Source organism: Lasiodiplodia theobromae (genome assembly GCF_012971845.1).
Source record: "Lasiodiplodia theobromae strain AM2As chromosome Unknown scaffold_2, whole genome shotgun sequence".
In the NCBI taxonomy this organism is placed as follows: domain Eukaryota; kingdom Fungi; phylum Ascomycota; class Dothideomycetes; order Botryosphaeriales; family Botryosphaeriaceae; genus Lasiodiplodia; species Lasiodiplodia theobromae.
In genome coordinates this window covers 784233-798284 of record NW_023336495.1, presented here as the reverse complement: position 1 = coordinate 798284, position 14052 = coordinate 784233, and the positions used below count along the sequence as shown (strand labels likewise).

Sequence of the window (14052 nt, the reverse complement as noted above, 5' to 3'; positions counted from 1 at the left end):
CACAAACGTGTTTAACGAGTTTTGTTACGTTCTGCAAGAGAAAAGGTGCTCTCACTTCGGCCACTGTTCATGATCGTCCTTTTACTGCTCTGCTAGCTCAGTCACTCGTTAAGATGCTTTGGTCCATGACGATGCATGCCTAAGAACCTTAGTAATGAATTATCTGTGCCAGCTACGACTGTCTGAAAAACTTTTGTGGCTAACATAGTATTCGTGTTTGAGATGGGGAGGCAGGACTTGCAGTAATTCAGTTCAAACAGTTCAAGTCACTAAATTACAATCCAACAGCTCACTGACATAGGCTTCGCAATCAAATAATCTAAAATAGACTGTAGCATTCACGCAGCAAATCTCACAGCGTCCTGAAACCTGAGTCCGTTTAATGCCACAGCCACTATAATACCCGCATACCATTGAATCTTATGCCTCCGAGCCCATCTGGCCAACGCAGTGAGAAACCAGACTCTACTGCCCCCTTGCGTATTGAATGCCTGAGAGTCCGGAAACAACGTAGCAAGCCAGAACTCGATGGCCAAGCCAGGCCAAGACGCAGCGTTGCGCCCGAACTCGCCAATATACCAATTCGAGCAGTTTCCGGAGAAGACGCTGCCTCGGAGCTTTAGCTGAATTTCGTTGGTCGTGCGGTTCTCGACCGTCTCCTTCACTTCTATCACCGAGGCACGCTTGTTCAGTAACGGCTCAAACAAGGCTTTTGCTGCGTAATCGACCTGGACTTCGCAGGCGTAGAGGGCCGAGTTGTTGGCGGGAAATACATTCGGCCCAAACCTGGCAAGTTAACACTAGCTCTACTGTTCGATAGTGACGAAAGACTTACAATATGGCGAGGTTGGGAAAGTTGTGGACAAACGTGCCCAGATAGGCTTGCGCACCACGGCATTCCCTCCACTGCTGCTCGAGCGTCGTCCCGTTGGCGCCGACAACCCGCATAGGAGTGAGAAACTGGGAGACCTTGAATCCAGTAGCGAGGACAATCATGTCGTACTCATCCACTCTACCAGACAAGCTAACAATACCGTTTTCCGCCATTTCCTGGATACCCTCGGGAATGAGCTCCACATTGCTTCGGTGCAGAGACTCCAGGTAGTCGGGATCGGCTATCTTTCTCTTGCATCCGAGCTCAAAGTCAGGCACCAGGACATTGTGGTACTTCTCAGGAGCTTTTCTGTAGATGTACTGGCGTGCATGCTCTTCCTCTAGCAATCGTTGCTTCACGCCGGCTTCGGTGCCGCGGTACGAGTAGGACTGCTTGTCAATGTTCCAGAAGATATTCCACCTTCGCAGCCGCATCAAGCCGGGGACGTAACGGAACATGAACTTCTCCAGGGCGCTGAAGCGACGGTTTGGGCGCTCATGGTACCACTGCGGGCTGCGGGCGTACTGTTTGACGACCGAGGCATGCTCGGCAACCGATGGAATGACCTGGACGGCGCTACAGCCGCTGCCAATGACTGCCTGGGTTTTCATCAGCCCTCTCTCGAACAAAACGCGCTAAGCCAGACCTACGACTCTTTTTCCGCTGTAATCCACATCATGTCGCCATCGTGCGGTGTGGAATACAGGGCCCTTGAAATTCTCCATCCCCCTGAAATGAACCTGGGACTTATCGTCAGTTGACCTTTACGAGATTTATACTTGGTACTTACATCTCGTGGCATGGAGATGCCTCCTACCGCTGAGACAAACACCGTGCATCTCCTACAGAAGGAAATACCAGTCTGGAGGTCTTTGAGCTCCACAGTCCATTGTTCATCCGAGGAGTCCCAAGAAGCACCGAGACATTCTACTGACGTATTGACATAGGGACGCAACCCGAACTTGTCGACAGTGTCTTCCATGTATTGCAATATCTCCTCTTGTTCAGCAAGCTCCTTGGACCAGTCTGGGTTCAGATTAAAGCTGAACGAATAAAGATGGGAATGGACATCACATCCACTTTGCATGTTTCTCAGTACTGTGTGTGCGCGCAAACTCACAGACACGGTTGCTTACCAGCCGGGGTACGTGTTCGTTCTCCATGTCCCCCCAACGCCGTCCGATTTCTCGTAGATCATGAAATCCCGAAAGCCAAGCTCGCACTTCAGCTTGTGGGCCATGGCAATGCCCGAAGGGCCCGCTCCGATGATGATGGCGTTCATCCCCATTGTGGCTGTATTCCGTTGTGGGGGTATCAAATCGGACGTTGCGGTATCGCTGAAGAGCTTCGCTGAAGAAATGAATGGGCGTGAGTATGCTCAAAAGCCAAGGGAGAGAGCGGGGCTGCTTGAGACGACACGAATTCCGAATGCCCCGGAATTCCGACCCTGATGACCGGAATATGCGAGATGGACCAGTCCGCAAAGTAGCATGATTTGCACGGAATCGTTCTCCGTGCCCAAGAGTCGACAGATTGTTTCAAACGAGAAAAGAAAATATTGACGTAGTGGCCGAAGGTGCCACTCGGATTCTAGTGTCCGAACACCCGTCCATTGGTGGGATCAATCGATCCCGCGCGGAATGAAAATCCAACAAACTTCACTGATTGATAGTCCACCACTGTCCCATCCAGCCCTGGTATCAAAGACGCAGTCGTTTCTCTCAGCATGGAGAAGATTGAATCAGATCTGTGCGACAAGGTCCAAGCCCAGGTCCTGTATGGACCAAAAGACTTACGCTTGGTTTGCAGCCTTCCAAATCCGACAGAACCTCGTGCTTATGAATACTTCCAGGTCTCACAGCCCATCAGTCCCCCTCTCGTCGAGGAAGTCCAGATTGCGATGAAAGCAACGACTCTCTGCGGATCCGACCTCCATTACTACACACATTTCCGCAACGGAGACATTGAGATCAAGCAGCCGCTCTCTCAAGGCCACGAATGCGCGGGTCTAGTGGTTGCCGTCGGATCCGGGGTTGAGGCCAAGTATGGACTCCACGTGGGGGACCGAGTGGCCGTGGAGGCTGGCGTACCCTGCGACGAGTGCGAGGTGTGCTTAGAGGGGGCCTACAACGTATGCGAGAAGATGCGATTCCGCAGCAGCGCGACGGCTTTCCCGCATTACCAAGGCACCTTGCGGGAGCGGTTCAATCATCCCGCCAAATGGGTTCACAAGTAAGTGTTTTTTTTTGTCAAAAAGGAAATGGGAAGTACTCGGTTGATGGATGATCATCAGACTACCAGACTCTCTAACCTATGTCGATGGTGCGCTGCTTGAACCCCTGGCGGTCGCCATCCACGCAGTTCGAAAGGCAGCTGCCAAGCCCATGGCCACGTGTTTGGTCATTGGAGCCGGTGCGGTGGGCCTTCTCTGCGCGGCCACAGCCAAAGGCTCGGGGTACGGCCGAGTCGTCATGGCCGATATTGCACAGAACCGGCTCGCATTCGCACTTGAGAACGGATTTGCCGATGAGACAGTGACTCTGCACGCGAGAAAGCCGCAGAGTCTCGGCGAGGGGTTGGCATTTGCCAAAGAAGACGCCGCAGGACTGGTGGCCAAGAACCATGGCGACAAATTCGCGAGAGTCTTCGAATGCACCGGCGTAGAAGGCTGTGTAAGAACGGCCATTCATGTGAGCTACAAGGATATAATTTGCTCGTTCTTCCGTGGCACTGACTGGAAGGTATAGGCTACGCGAGGCGGGGGCAAGGTTCTGCTTGTCGGAATGGGTACGCCTATTCAAACACTGCCTATGTCGTCTGCAGCACTGCGCGAGGTAGATCTGGTTGGGGTGTGGCGGTATGCACACTGCTACCCAAAAGGACTCGAAATCATGGAGACATCCATCCCTAACATAAGAAGCCTCGTTACACACTCTTTCAAGGGTCTTTCACAAGTTCCGGATGCATTCGCCATGGCGGCACGTACAAGTGACCATGGCGGAGCGTTGGTGATCAAAGTCGTTGTGGAGTGCTGACACCAAGGGAAAATCAAGTGGACGTGTCTACATCTGGTTTGCTACGTCGTTTTGGTCGTGACCCAGCCGCGGTCGGAAAGCCACGACGCTTCGACCCGGCTGACGCAGCAACGAGGCGGGCTTGCCATGTCCTTTTGACGTGAAGGAGGACGTCCAGCGTGCGGCTTGCATTGTTGAATGTATTTCCCAGCTCTGCCAGCGCTCGACAGCACATATCCAGATGGCCAGTTAGCTGTTGATGACTTTGAGCATTGCTCTCAGACACAGTGGCATACACGAGGATGAGGGCGGCGCTGAATGTGATTTGCACGACCTGGATGTTGATTTGGCTGAGAGAGTACCGCTCTTCGTACCAAGACAGGAGGACGGATATGTGGGATGCTGCCCTAACGCACATTTCGCGCGCATGCTGGGGGCCTTGGCCAACAAGCGGGTATGGTTGAATGTAACGTTTAGCAACAAAGGGACGGTGCAAGACAATGGCCAGGTACTCATACAACATGCTGTCCCTCAAAGTTAGAAGTGCATCTCTGCAGCGGACAGTAGCCAAAACGTACTGTAGCATAAGAATGTGAGGCGCACATTGAGCAGGCATTGGGCCGTCAAGGTCCAGAGCAAGCTCTTTTGGTAGGTTACTTCTCCAAGAGAGCATGTTTTCCCACGTGTCCTGTGCGAGTCTTTGCAGCTCCACCTTGGACGCATCCGCTTGAAAATACCTGCACAGATAAGCTGTTGGTCGTAGAGAGTGTGGAGCTATGTCACCTACAATGAGCCCTCTAGAGGAGACATGGTCCTGGAGAGTTGTACCCACTGCTCAACCACAAGCTCCTGGTAATCCAGTAACTTGTCTTCAGGCCCGCTTTGTGTACATCGACTGTCCTGGTACTCCGAGAAGGAAATGGGCCTTTCCATCGTCACAGCTTGCGAGATATTGTGAAAGGGCCTTCCGAGGTAGAGAGCCCACATTCTGAAAGTCCTGTTAGCCTATAGCTTGCTAGTAAGCTTCGTTGGTAGTGAATCACCGATCCGTAACAAAGGCGCCCCAAAATGCTACGCTTCGGCCCCTTGCTTCTTCGATTGACATTGTGCCAGCCTCAACATAGGGCTTTGCGCTTATGTGTAGACCAAAGTCAATGGCTAGACGGATAGCCATACCTAGAAGGCATTATTACTATGCTCAGTCTCGAAACAAATTGTAGGATTCGCACCGCTAAAAAGCCATCCTTGAGTATCCCGAGTGCATGCGCCCTCATGACTGCTTAGTATCGCAAGTGCTTGTACAGTGGCAATACGTGGATGCTGCAGCTCAATGTCAAGTAAAGTTGTGGATCGACTTGCAAAGAACTCAGCCAAAGGAGTGGGCAGACCTGGGTGTTTGCTTGTCTCGAATGCGGCACCGACAGCACACCTAGATGCGCATCAGTCACGTCGCCACACAACCCAACAGTCGAGAAGGATTTACATGGCATTCAAAAGAAACGGGGAGAAAAACGGGGTTTCAACGTCTCCTTCTTCATATTGCTTATGGGCTTTGCTGAATAGGGTTTGGTCGACAGTATACAGACTCGGATTGTGCCACGTGAAGTAGAGCTGTAAAAGACGGTCCTCAACATCTCTGCCTATGAAATGATCAAGACCAGCAGCCTCCAAACGAGAGGCTGCCTGTGCCCCCTTTCTGCTGGGTTTAGCATGCAGCGCCGACACAATCCCGCCCTGTGCGAAGTTGAGATTCGACGTGGCGCCGTAAAAGTGCCTCTCTCCATTGCCAGTCGTCAGAAGCGATCCCAGACGGGCCGAGAGTTGATTTGTGACAGCTGAATGGTCTTCGTCATCGGTGGAATCATCGTCGTCAGCTGACTTCGAAGGTGAGAGATTCGAAGGTAGTGGATCGTAAGGTCTCTGCATCCACAACCCCACATCTTCCATGTCAATATTGCTGTCTGCATGCGCCATCATTGAGTGGTCCCAAACCCAGTCAACGTCAAGACAACTGTTGAACGGCAGCGTTGCCTCGGATATGTCAACGACATCCTCGGATGCTTGTAGGATTGCTTGCATGTCAGGGGAAGAAACATCCAAAGGGTCAAAGCTCAACAGCTGGGGTCCGTCTGTCGGATCAGCAGTAGTTCTCGTAATTGGTGCGAGGTCTGGAAGGAGCTGTGGCCGTTTGTTAAAGGCAGCTTCTGGAGAGTTTGTCTGGGCGTGACTGGGGCGCGGAGATGCATCGGGTGCATATAAACTCAGAAGTTGTGTCAATATGGCCTCAATGCCCGGGTCCATAGAAGGGACGGCGAGACCATGAGCACGAATGAAGGCCTCCAGCTGCCTTAGGCGTTGCGAGTAAGCCTCCACGGCCTTCCGAAGTGATAGCCTGCCGGGGTCAGTCTTAAATTCACATTGCTAGTGGCGGAGGGTTTACTTTCGCCTGTCAACTCCAGCGTACGAGCAATCTCGGTTTTTAGCGGCACATTGCCGGCAATGTGGAGTCGCGCCGTCACACTGAAAAGGGAAAGAACGTCAGTTTCACATGTCCAATCAGAGCATCAGACAAGAGCACGATACCTTGATCTTGTCGTCCCGGCAGGGCCAGCAGGCGGTGGTGATATGGCGACGACTCTTAGAAGAGCGAACTCTGGCACCCGACATATCTGTCGAAACCTACCTAGGACTCACAGCGGTGAGGTACGAGAAGCTGCGCTGAGGCTGGAGTTGGCTTGCTGGGCAAAATCTTTTCCCCACCGATGACGAAAATAATCGGCACACCAGCATACCCCGCACACGTGATAGCTAGAAGAGAAAAACGAGCAGGCAATAGTAATCAAAAGGTTGCCGCACATCAATGGTAGACACGACAGGACCAATCATCAACGCCGCTCGGAATTGCATTCCGAGAAAAGGGCAAGCGGCAACGCTAGGCCTATAACGGCACATTACACTCATTCCGACCAGAACAGTCTTGAGAGAAGTAGCTAGACAATCATTATTTGAACATATGTATTCATGAGTAGCGTATACGCAAAGATGGACGAGTACCAGATCACGGTGACGATTGGGAACTCCAACAAATCATTTTTCATTAGATATGAAGTGCCCAATCTCTAATAGTCGGACGCCTGGTTCATTCTCAGGGACGGTTGCCAGTAAAGATCCCTTACTTATTCGGAGTCGATCTCCCGGATGCACTGAGTTAAAAGCCAGTGGGACACTGGATAGTAGTCTGACAAGCTTTTCCAGTCTTACTCCATCATGGCTCCCAGGAAACTCCACGTTGGAATCGTTGGCCTCGGTCGCATGGGCCGTCGGCATGCGTTGAATTTCTTGGAGCGTACTTTCCGTGCAGACGTTGTTGCCGCCTGGGCTCTCGATGATGAAGAAGCCGGATGGGGCCACAGGGAGTTGGAGCCCCACGGTGCAACAATCTACACCGACTACGACCAATTCTTGCAGCACGCCGGACTCGAGGCTGTTGTAATTGCCACCATCGCCGGAGCACACGCAGATCAAGCCATCAAGGCCATCGAGCGGGATAAGCATGTTCTCTGCGAAAAGCCGCTCAGCCATAGCTCAGAGATTGTCAGTCGCCACATATCATACCCCTGCCTCAATGCTGATACCTTAAAGTCTCAATCAGTTGTCGATGCGGCAAGCCAGAAGCCTCAGCTAAAGGTTCTCTGTGCGTTTTCCCGTCGTTTCGATGCTTCCTACCTAAAAGCGTGGGAGCGGGTAAAGTCGGGCGCAATTGGCGAAGCAGTCGTGTTCCGTTCTCAGACATGTGACATGATCAACCGCACGAGCTTTTTTCTCCCATATGCTAAAGCCAGCGGGGGCGTCTTTCTGGACCTCAACATCCACGATATCGACTTGTGTCTCTGGTTCCTCGGGCAGGATGTTGTGGTAAAAAGCGTGTCGGCAAGCGGCGTGTGCGCTGTTCACCCCGAGCTGGCCGAGGTCGGAGACGTCGACAACGCCATGAGCACGGTCGAGTTTTGGGACGGCAAGGTCGCGCAGTTCTTCGCATCTCGCATCATGGCATCCGGGCAGCATGACATGTCGGAGATCATTGGAACCAAGGGGAAACTAGTCGTCAACAGCAACCCGGCAGACTCGCTTGTTGAGATGCATGAGGCGGGAGGCATCCGGCGCGAGCTCCCCACAGACTACTATGGTCGATTCGAACAGGCTTTCGTCACAGAAGCTAACGAGTTCACGGCGGCGTGTCTGGACGACACTGAGCTCCCTTTCAGTCTACCTGGAGCGGTAAAGGCGGTAGAGATTGCAATTGCTCTGAGGGACAGTCTTGCATCAGGTCAAAAAATCCATTTTGACAGGTCGGGACGCCGCATTAGTTAGTATAGAGTTTCAATGTCAGCCAAAGATTTGATCAAGATACCGTTTCACCAGATTCATGCCTACGAATTCCGTTATCCATTGGTAAAGCTCGTTGAGTAACTACAACGGGGGCAGAATCTTAGCAGCCCTCATACGATCCCAAGACAAGATATATCCTTCGACTGTATCGATCTCTTCGGAGAAGCCAACCTCACGCGATCGCGACAGGTCATACTGCCTATCAAAGTCAAACGGAACGAGCATGAAATGGGTATGCGCCCACCCCTGCTGATCAACGACCTCTTCCTTGAGGCCGTACCTCTCGGCCAAGTTCGACCAAGCGTCGTGGTGCTCCTTGACGAAGTCCAGCATCGGAGTCTTGTTTGCGACGACGGGTCCTTGGCCGACGAGGCCAAAGTGCTCGCAGAGACGCGGCCACACGTCGGCCCACGCCACGTCCTTGCCGTCAGCAATGTTGAAGACCCCACCGTCGCCGCACTTGTCCGGGTTGAGAGCGGCGTAAATCTCCATCTTGGACAGGATGTCTTGGAACGTGTCCGAGTGCTTGGCATGGTACCCGTGCGCGTAGCCGGGAAACGGGACCGCCGCGCCGGCCCCGTGCACCTCGCGGTAGATGGTCAGGTAGAGGCCGATGCCTTGGGCCATGTTCATGGCGTTGGACCTCGGCGTGAAGCCGACGATGCCGTCGGGCCGGATTTCGGAGAATGTCCAGGGCTTCCCGTGCGACAGCGCTTTCAGGAGGTCGTACTGCCCGTAGTAGAAGATGTTGCTGGCCCAAGGCTCCGGGATGCGGGGGTGCGTTTCCTTCAGCGGCGGCCGAATCGCAACGTCCTTTGGGAACTCAAGACCGTAACTTCCCTTCCGTCAGCTTAATGATCCGGTGGGGGGGAGCCAAGGAATGCTATCTCACCCCTTTCCTCCGGTCTGCAAGATAACTACCTGGAGATTGGATGAAACAGCCTCGATCGCTCGAACGGCGACATCCAGGAGGCCGATGTTCACTTTTTTCAGGCTCTCGAAGTCGCTTGTCTGTACATATGCTACTCGTATTTAGTAGCCGTCTTCCATGGGCACGTCCACCACTTACCCGTGTAAAAAACATGAGAGACCGTCTTCACATCTGGAATCTTCTCTTTCAGTGAACGGGCAACTTCCTCTACCGGTTTGGTAAAGTCAATTCCAGAAGCGATATGTACTCTAGGATCGTTGGGAATGTGAGTTTGGTCCAAGGTCAGAGGACGGTTGGTAGTGCCAGTGATGCGAGCAAATGTCGTTGGAGTGGGGTAGCTCCTCGCTTGATTCAACAGTGACCATCCGGAGATGCCAGACGCCCCAAGAATGAGTGCATGCGCCATTTTGATGGATTTGTGGTCCACGGTGTGTTAATCTGTACAGTGTTCGAGTAGAGGAGTTATATAGACAACGTGCCTCAACTTTGCCATCACGTGAGCATTCCGGAGTTTAAACTCCGAGTGCATGGTCCATTGGTGACGTTATTGCTTAGAAATACTACACAGCACTAAAATCACCTAAGAAACCTGTAGAAGCTGCGGGCATTCATGGTTGGACTCGGCGGTTTTTCACGAAGATCATAGATCGATTCAGCAAGTTGATGCGCAAATGCTGAGGTACGTACTCAGAGAGTTGAGATTGGTTCCTCATTGGGAGATCTTGGCAGCAATCTTGGAATCGACCCTCTTTGCATGCTCTGTTACGACGTAGGTTGATTAAATGGTATTTTCACGGCCATAGATCTCGAGCTGCATTTCAAAATAACCGTCAGATAGCTATCGTTGCACAGCAAACATACTACGTTCTACCCGCATGCATGCCACCGTCTATGAGCAGATCTGTAGAGGTGACGTAAGCACTAGCATCGCTCAGAAGATATACCGCGGCGCCCTTTAAATCCAAACGGTCTGCCATCCGTTTCATTGGCGGCTCGGACATGAAGATGTCTGCCAAGCCGGGCCGCGTATCAGCGATGGATAAGGTCATGTCCGTGGCGACGTATCTGATATGGTTAGCATCAACCGCACATGTCTTCCGCTGATATACAACGTACCCGGGAGAAATTGTGTTGACGCGAATGGACCGGCCTGCAAGCTCACATCCTAACTGAGTGGCAAGAGCAACGACTGCTCCTTTACTGGAACAGTAGTCACTCGTATATTGACCCTTGCTTGCCATGCGCGCTGCGATTGACCCGACAAAAACCATGGAGCCGCCCTGTGGCTTGTCTGAACCCTCGTCCTGCTTCACCATCTGCCTTGCCGTGAGCTGTGCCACAAAGTATGTGCCCAATGTGTTGACGTTGAAACAGCGAGCTACGTCTGTTGGCTTCCTTTCTAAGAACGGCTGATCAGGGCAAATCCCAGCAGCTGCGATCCTGGCGTACTATGTCAGCATACGACCACTTGTATAACTCAGCAGACCGGAGCAATCACAGGCCATCAATCCGGTTGAAATCCATCACAACATCTTCAAACGTTCTTTCCAAAGCGTCATAGTCAGTCACATCGGTGCTAGCTTTGGATCAATACACAGACTATGCCTTCTTGTCATGAGGGTTCCGTACACGTATAGCTTGACCTTAACGCCGTAATCTTTCTCAAGTCTAGCAAAATGCTCATGCGGAGTAGCCAGGCAATCGAGGACTGCGACATCACTGCCAGCTTCGGCACAGGCGAAAGCGAAAGCCAAGCCGATTCCCCGCGCTCCCCCAGTGATGACTGTAACTCGTCCTTTTAGAGAGAACAGATCCTGAACCGATCTCGTTAGGTAGTGACTGCTTGCTCGATCGATAGTTTGGGTGCTCATTTTAGTATGATGGAGATGGTACAAGTGACTGGAATAAGGCGGGGGGAATCAAGCGGCCCGGCACTTTCAGTGAACGAGGCGAATCTCGAGCCAAGGTGAACTCAAATACTACATAATGTCGGTTCCTCTTGCTTGCTTCCTAGTTTTGATCAAATCCAATCGGAATCTGAATTTACGAGTTTCGGGGCCGGAATTCTGCAGGTTTCAGCAAGATAGCCGATCAAGCGTCGTCCGGATTTTAAATTCCAGTCACGTGATGTATTGCCCAAAAGCAAGATGCTACCCACCGTCTATCCGAAAGCGGGAATCAACAACCGAGTCATACGGTTCGTCGAATGAAGGAAGTAAAACTTTAAAGCCCAGGCTTCGGCTTGGTTCTTATTGTTAATATGCAATAAATCCTTGCTTTCAACGTCAATTCACCGTCTCACCACATCGTCAAAATGACAAAGGACACTGATATCAGTCCAAGAATTGTTGGAAATGGGTACCAACAGCCCGCAGTCCTTTTCAGTGACAATGATGCTGCTGTTCTTGCAGTCCGCAACCTTATTTTTGATCTATGCACACAGCATGGCGGAGGCCACGGCGGCTCGGCACTGGGGATGGCGGCAATAGGAGTGGCCCTATGGAAGTACATCATGCGGTACAACCCAGCAGACCCCGATTGGTTTGACCGAGATCGATTTGTGTTGTCGAACGGTACGGAGGCGAGACTTGTTCCTTCTGGGCCACATCGATCTAACTCAAGTTGATAGGCCATGCGAGCATGTTCCTATACGTCATGAACCACCTTGTCGGATATGATGCCTGGACGATCGACGAGCTCAAAGGGTACGGAAGCCCCAAGGAAAACGGTTACCACACTCTGAGCCATGCCCACCCGGAGATCCAAGTTCCCGGCGTCGAAGTGACGACCGGGCCCCTTGGCCAAGGCATCGCGAATGCCGTTGGTCTTGCCATCGCTTCGAAAAATCTCGCAGCAAACTTCAACAGACCCGAATGCCAGGTTGTGCAATCCACAATATGGTGTATGACGGGCGACGGGTGCTTAATGGAAGGGGTTGCTCTTGAAGGTTCGTGTCAAAGAGGCATTTGCGAACTAAGCCACTGATCCGGATTTCATAGCCATATCCCTAGCTGGTCACCTACAGTTGGATAACCTGGTCCTCATCTATGACAACAATGCCGTTACCTGCGACGGGCCCCTGAGCTGGATCAACACCGAAGACATTAACGCCAAGATGAGATCCCAAGGCTGGGAGGTTTTGGAAGTCCAGAATGGCACGTATGACGTCGATCTGGTTGCGGCGGCCCTTAGGCTTGCACAGTCGTGCACATGGAAGCCTGTGTTTGTCAACATCGGGACTGTCATTGGGGTAGGCACTGCCGCGGCTGGAACCCATAAAGCCCACCATGGATCCATTGACCGGGAAGCCGTCATCAAGTCCAAGCAGCTTGCTGGATTGGACGCCGAATCTACCTACGACGTGCCCCACAAAACTCTCGGGTTCTTCCGGGAGCGACGACTGCATGGTATTCAGCTCCAGCAGGAGTGGGAAGAACTCCTGGTCCAGTATTCCGCTTTGTATCCCGAAGATGCATCGGCCTTCACCGCACGAATGAAGCATAGTGTCTATGATGGCATATCCGTCTTGTCGTCGATAGATAGTGAAGCATTCGTTGGAAAATCTACGCGAGAAAGTAACGGGCACATCTTGGAACGACTATGGGCTGCAGTGCCGTCGCTTTGTGGTGGAGGTGCCGATCTGGTCAACTCCAACATGATACGTTATGCTGCGGAGGATGTTTTCCTGCCACAGACAGGCTACAAGGGCCGTTACCTACGCAACGGGATCAGAGAGCACGCCATGGCATCCATCGCAAACGGAATGGCGGCATATCATCCAGGAACATTTCTCCCAATCACAGCCACCTTCTTCATGTTTTATCTCTATGTAAGCATCTCAAGCAGATAACTCGGGCATAACTGACCAAGTATAGGCTGCACCGGGGGTGCGCATGGGAGCATTGAGTGACCTTCCGGTCATTCACATAGCCACCCATGACTCATTCCGTAAGTCCCGCTCCCTGAATCAAACGCGAATACAGAATTACAGCTAACGGGCAGCGCAGAAGAAGGACAAAACGGCCCAACGCACCAGCCAGTCGAAGTCGACTCTCTCTACCGCGCCATGCCAAATCTGTGCTACATCCGTCCTTGCGATGCCGAAGAGCTCATCGGAGCGTGGACGATCGCCTTGTCGGCCCAAACCCGCCCGAGCATGATATCGATTGCCCGAGACCCCACGGGGCCGGTTCCCAACACCGACAGGACCAAAGTTGAACTTGGAGCCTATGTCGTCCATGACCCCGCGGACTACAGGCTGACCATCGTCAGCTGTGGATCCAATCTCCACCATGCCGTCGCTGCAGCCGGCTCGCTTGAGGAGAAAGGGATGCCGGTCCGTATTGTCAGTGCTCCGAGTCTTGATCTATTCGAGCTCCAGAGCGATGGTTATAAGGAGGGCGTCTTTGCCCGAGACGGGCGGCCGGTTGTGAGCGTCGAAGAGTATGTGGCAACTGTTTGGGCAAGGTACGTCACGGCTAGCATAGGCATGACAACCTTTGGGTACTCTGCGTCCAATCCCAGCAACTATGCTCGGTTTGGTTTGGATGCAGAGGGGATTGAGAAAAAGATCAAAGACTATCTGACTTTTCTCAATGGCCGTTCGGCGAGGGAGGTTGGTTGGAGACAGCTGTAGATCAGAATGCCACTGGGATGGTTTTTTACAAAAGGTAGAAAAAGGTGCTGCCTCACTTCAATATCTTGGACCTGGAGTCAGAATCTCTGGGGGTTTCATTAAAGTTTGGCAAAGAAAAATATCAATATCAGGGTCTTGTGAGACCCTTTTTGCTAAAGAGGAAGAAATTCGCCTTAGACCGAGAAGTGATCCCTCCATGAGCAAGCAC

General features: G+C 52.3%; 5 protein-coding genes across 5 annotated transcripts; 3 read left to right on the top strand and 2 right to left on the bottom strand.

Moving 5' to 3' along the window:
* Window positions 1-352: 352 nt before the first annotated feature.
* On the bottom strand, window positions 353-2162 carry LTHEOB_776 (Monooxygenase protein; the record flags this gene model as incomplete). Its single annotated transcript, XM_035517161.1, has 6 exons — window positions 353-362; window positions 412-786; window positions 836-1473; window positions 1525-1614; window positions 1665-1953; window positions 2011-2162. 6 exons carry the CDS (start codon window positions 2160-2162, stop codon window positions 353-355), a joined length of 1554 nt encoding a protein of 517 aa, XP_035369535.1.
* Window positions 2163-2600: 438 nt separating this feature from the next.
* On the top strand, window positions 2601-3621 carry LTHEOB_775 (L-iditol 2-dehydrogenase; the record flags this gene model as incomplete). The annotated part of the gene is made up of 2 exons (XM_035517150.1): window positions 2601-3106; window positions 3168-3621. 2 exons carry the CDS (start codon window positions 2601-2603, stop codon window positions 3619-3621), a joined length of 960 nt encoding a protein of 319 aa, XP_035369534.1.
* Window positions 3622-7155: 3534 nt separating this feature from the next.
* LTHEOB_774 (Myo-inositol 2-dehydrogenase) lies at window positions 7156-8259 on the top strand (the record flags this gene model as incomplete). Its single annotated transcript, XM_035517139.1, has 2 exons — window positions 7156-7482; window positions 7531-8259. 2 exons carry the CDS (start codon window positions 7156-7158, stop codon window positions 8257-8259), a joined length of 1056 nt encoding a protein of 351 aa, XP_035369533.1.
* A 99-nt stretch (window positions 8260-8358) lies between these two features.
* Window positions 8359-9614, bottom strand: LTHEOB_773 (SirQ protein; the record flags this gene model as incomplete). Its single annotated transcript, XM_035517128.1, has 3 exons — window positions 8359-9090; window positions 9199-9299; window positions 9347-9614. The coding sequence occupies 3 exons, from the start codon at window positions 9612-9614 to the stop codon at window positions 8359-8361; spliced, it is 1101 nt and encodes a 366-aa protein (XP_035369532.1).
* Window positions 9615-11522: 1908 nt separating this feature from the next.
* Window positions 11523-13844, top strand: LTHEOB_772 (Dihydroxyacetone synthase; the record flags this gene model as incomplete). The annotated part of the gene is made up of 5 exons (XM_035517117.1): window positions 11523-11781; window positions 11838-12155; window positions 12208-13037; window positions 13084-13156; window positions 13216-13844. 5 exons carry the CDS (start codon window positions 11523-11525, stop codon window positions 13842-13844), a joined length of 2109 nt encoding a protein of 702 aa, XP_035369531.1.
* Between the last annotated feature and the right edge of the window lie 208 nt (window positions 13845-14052).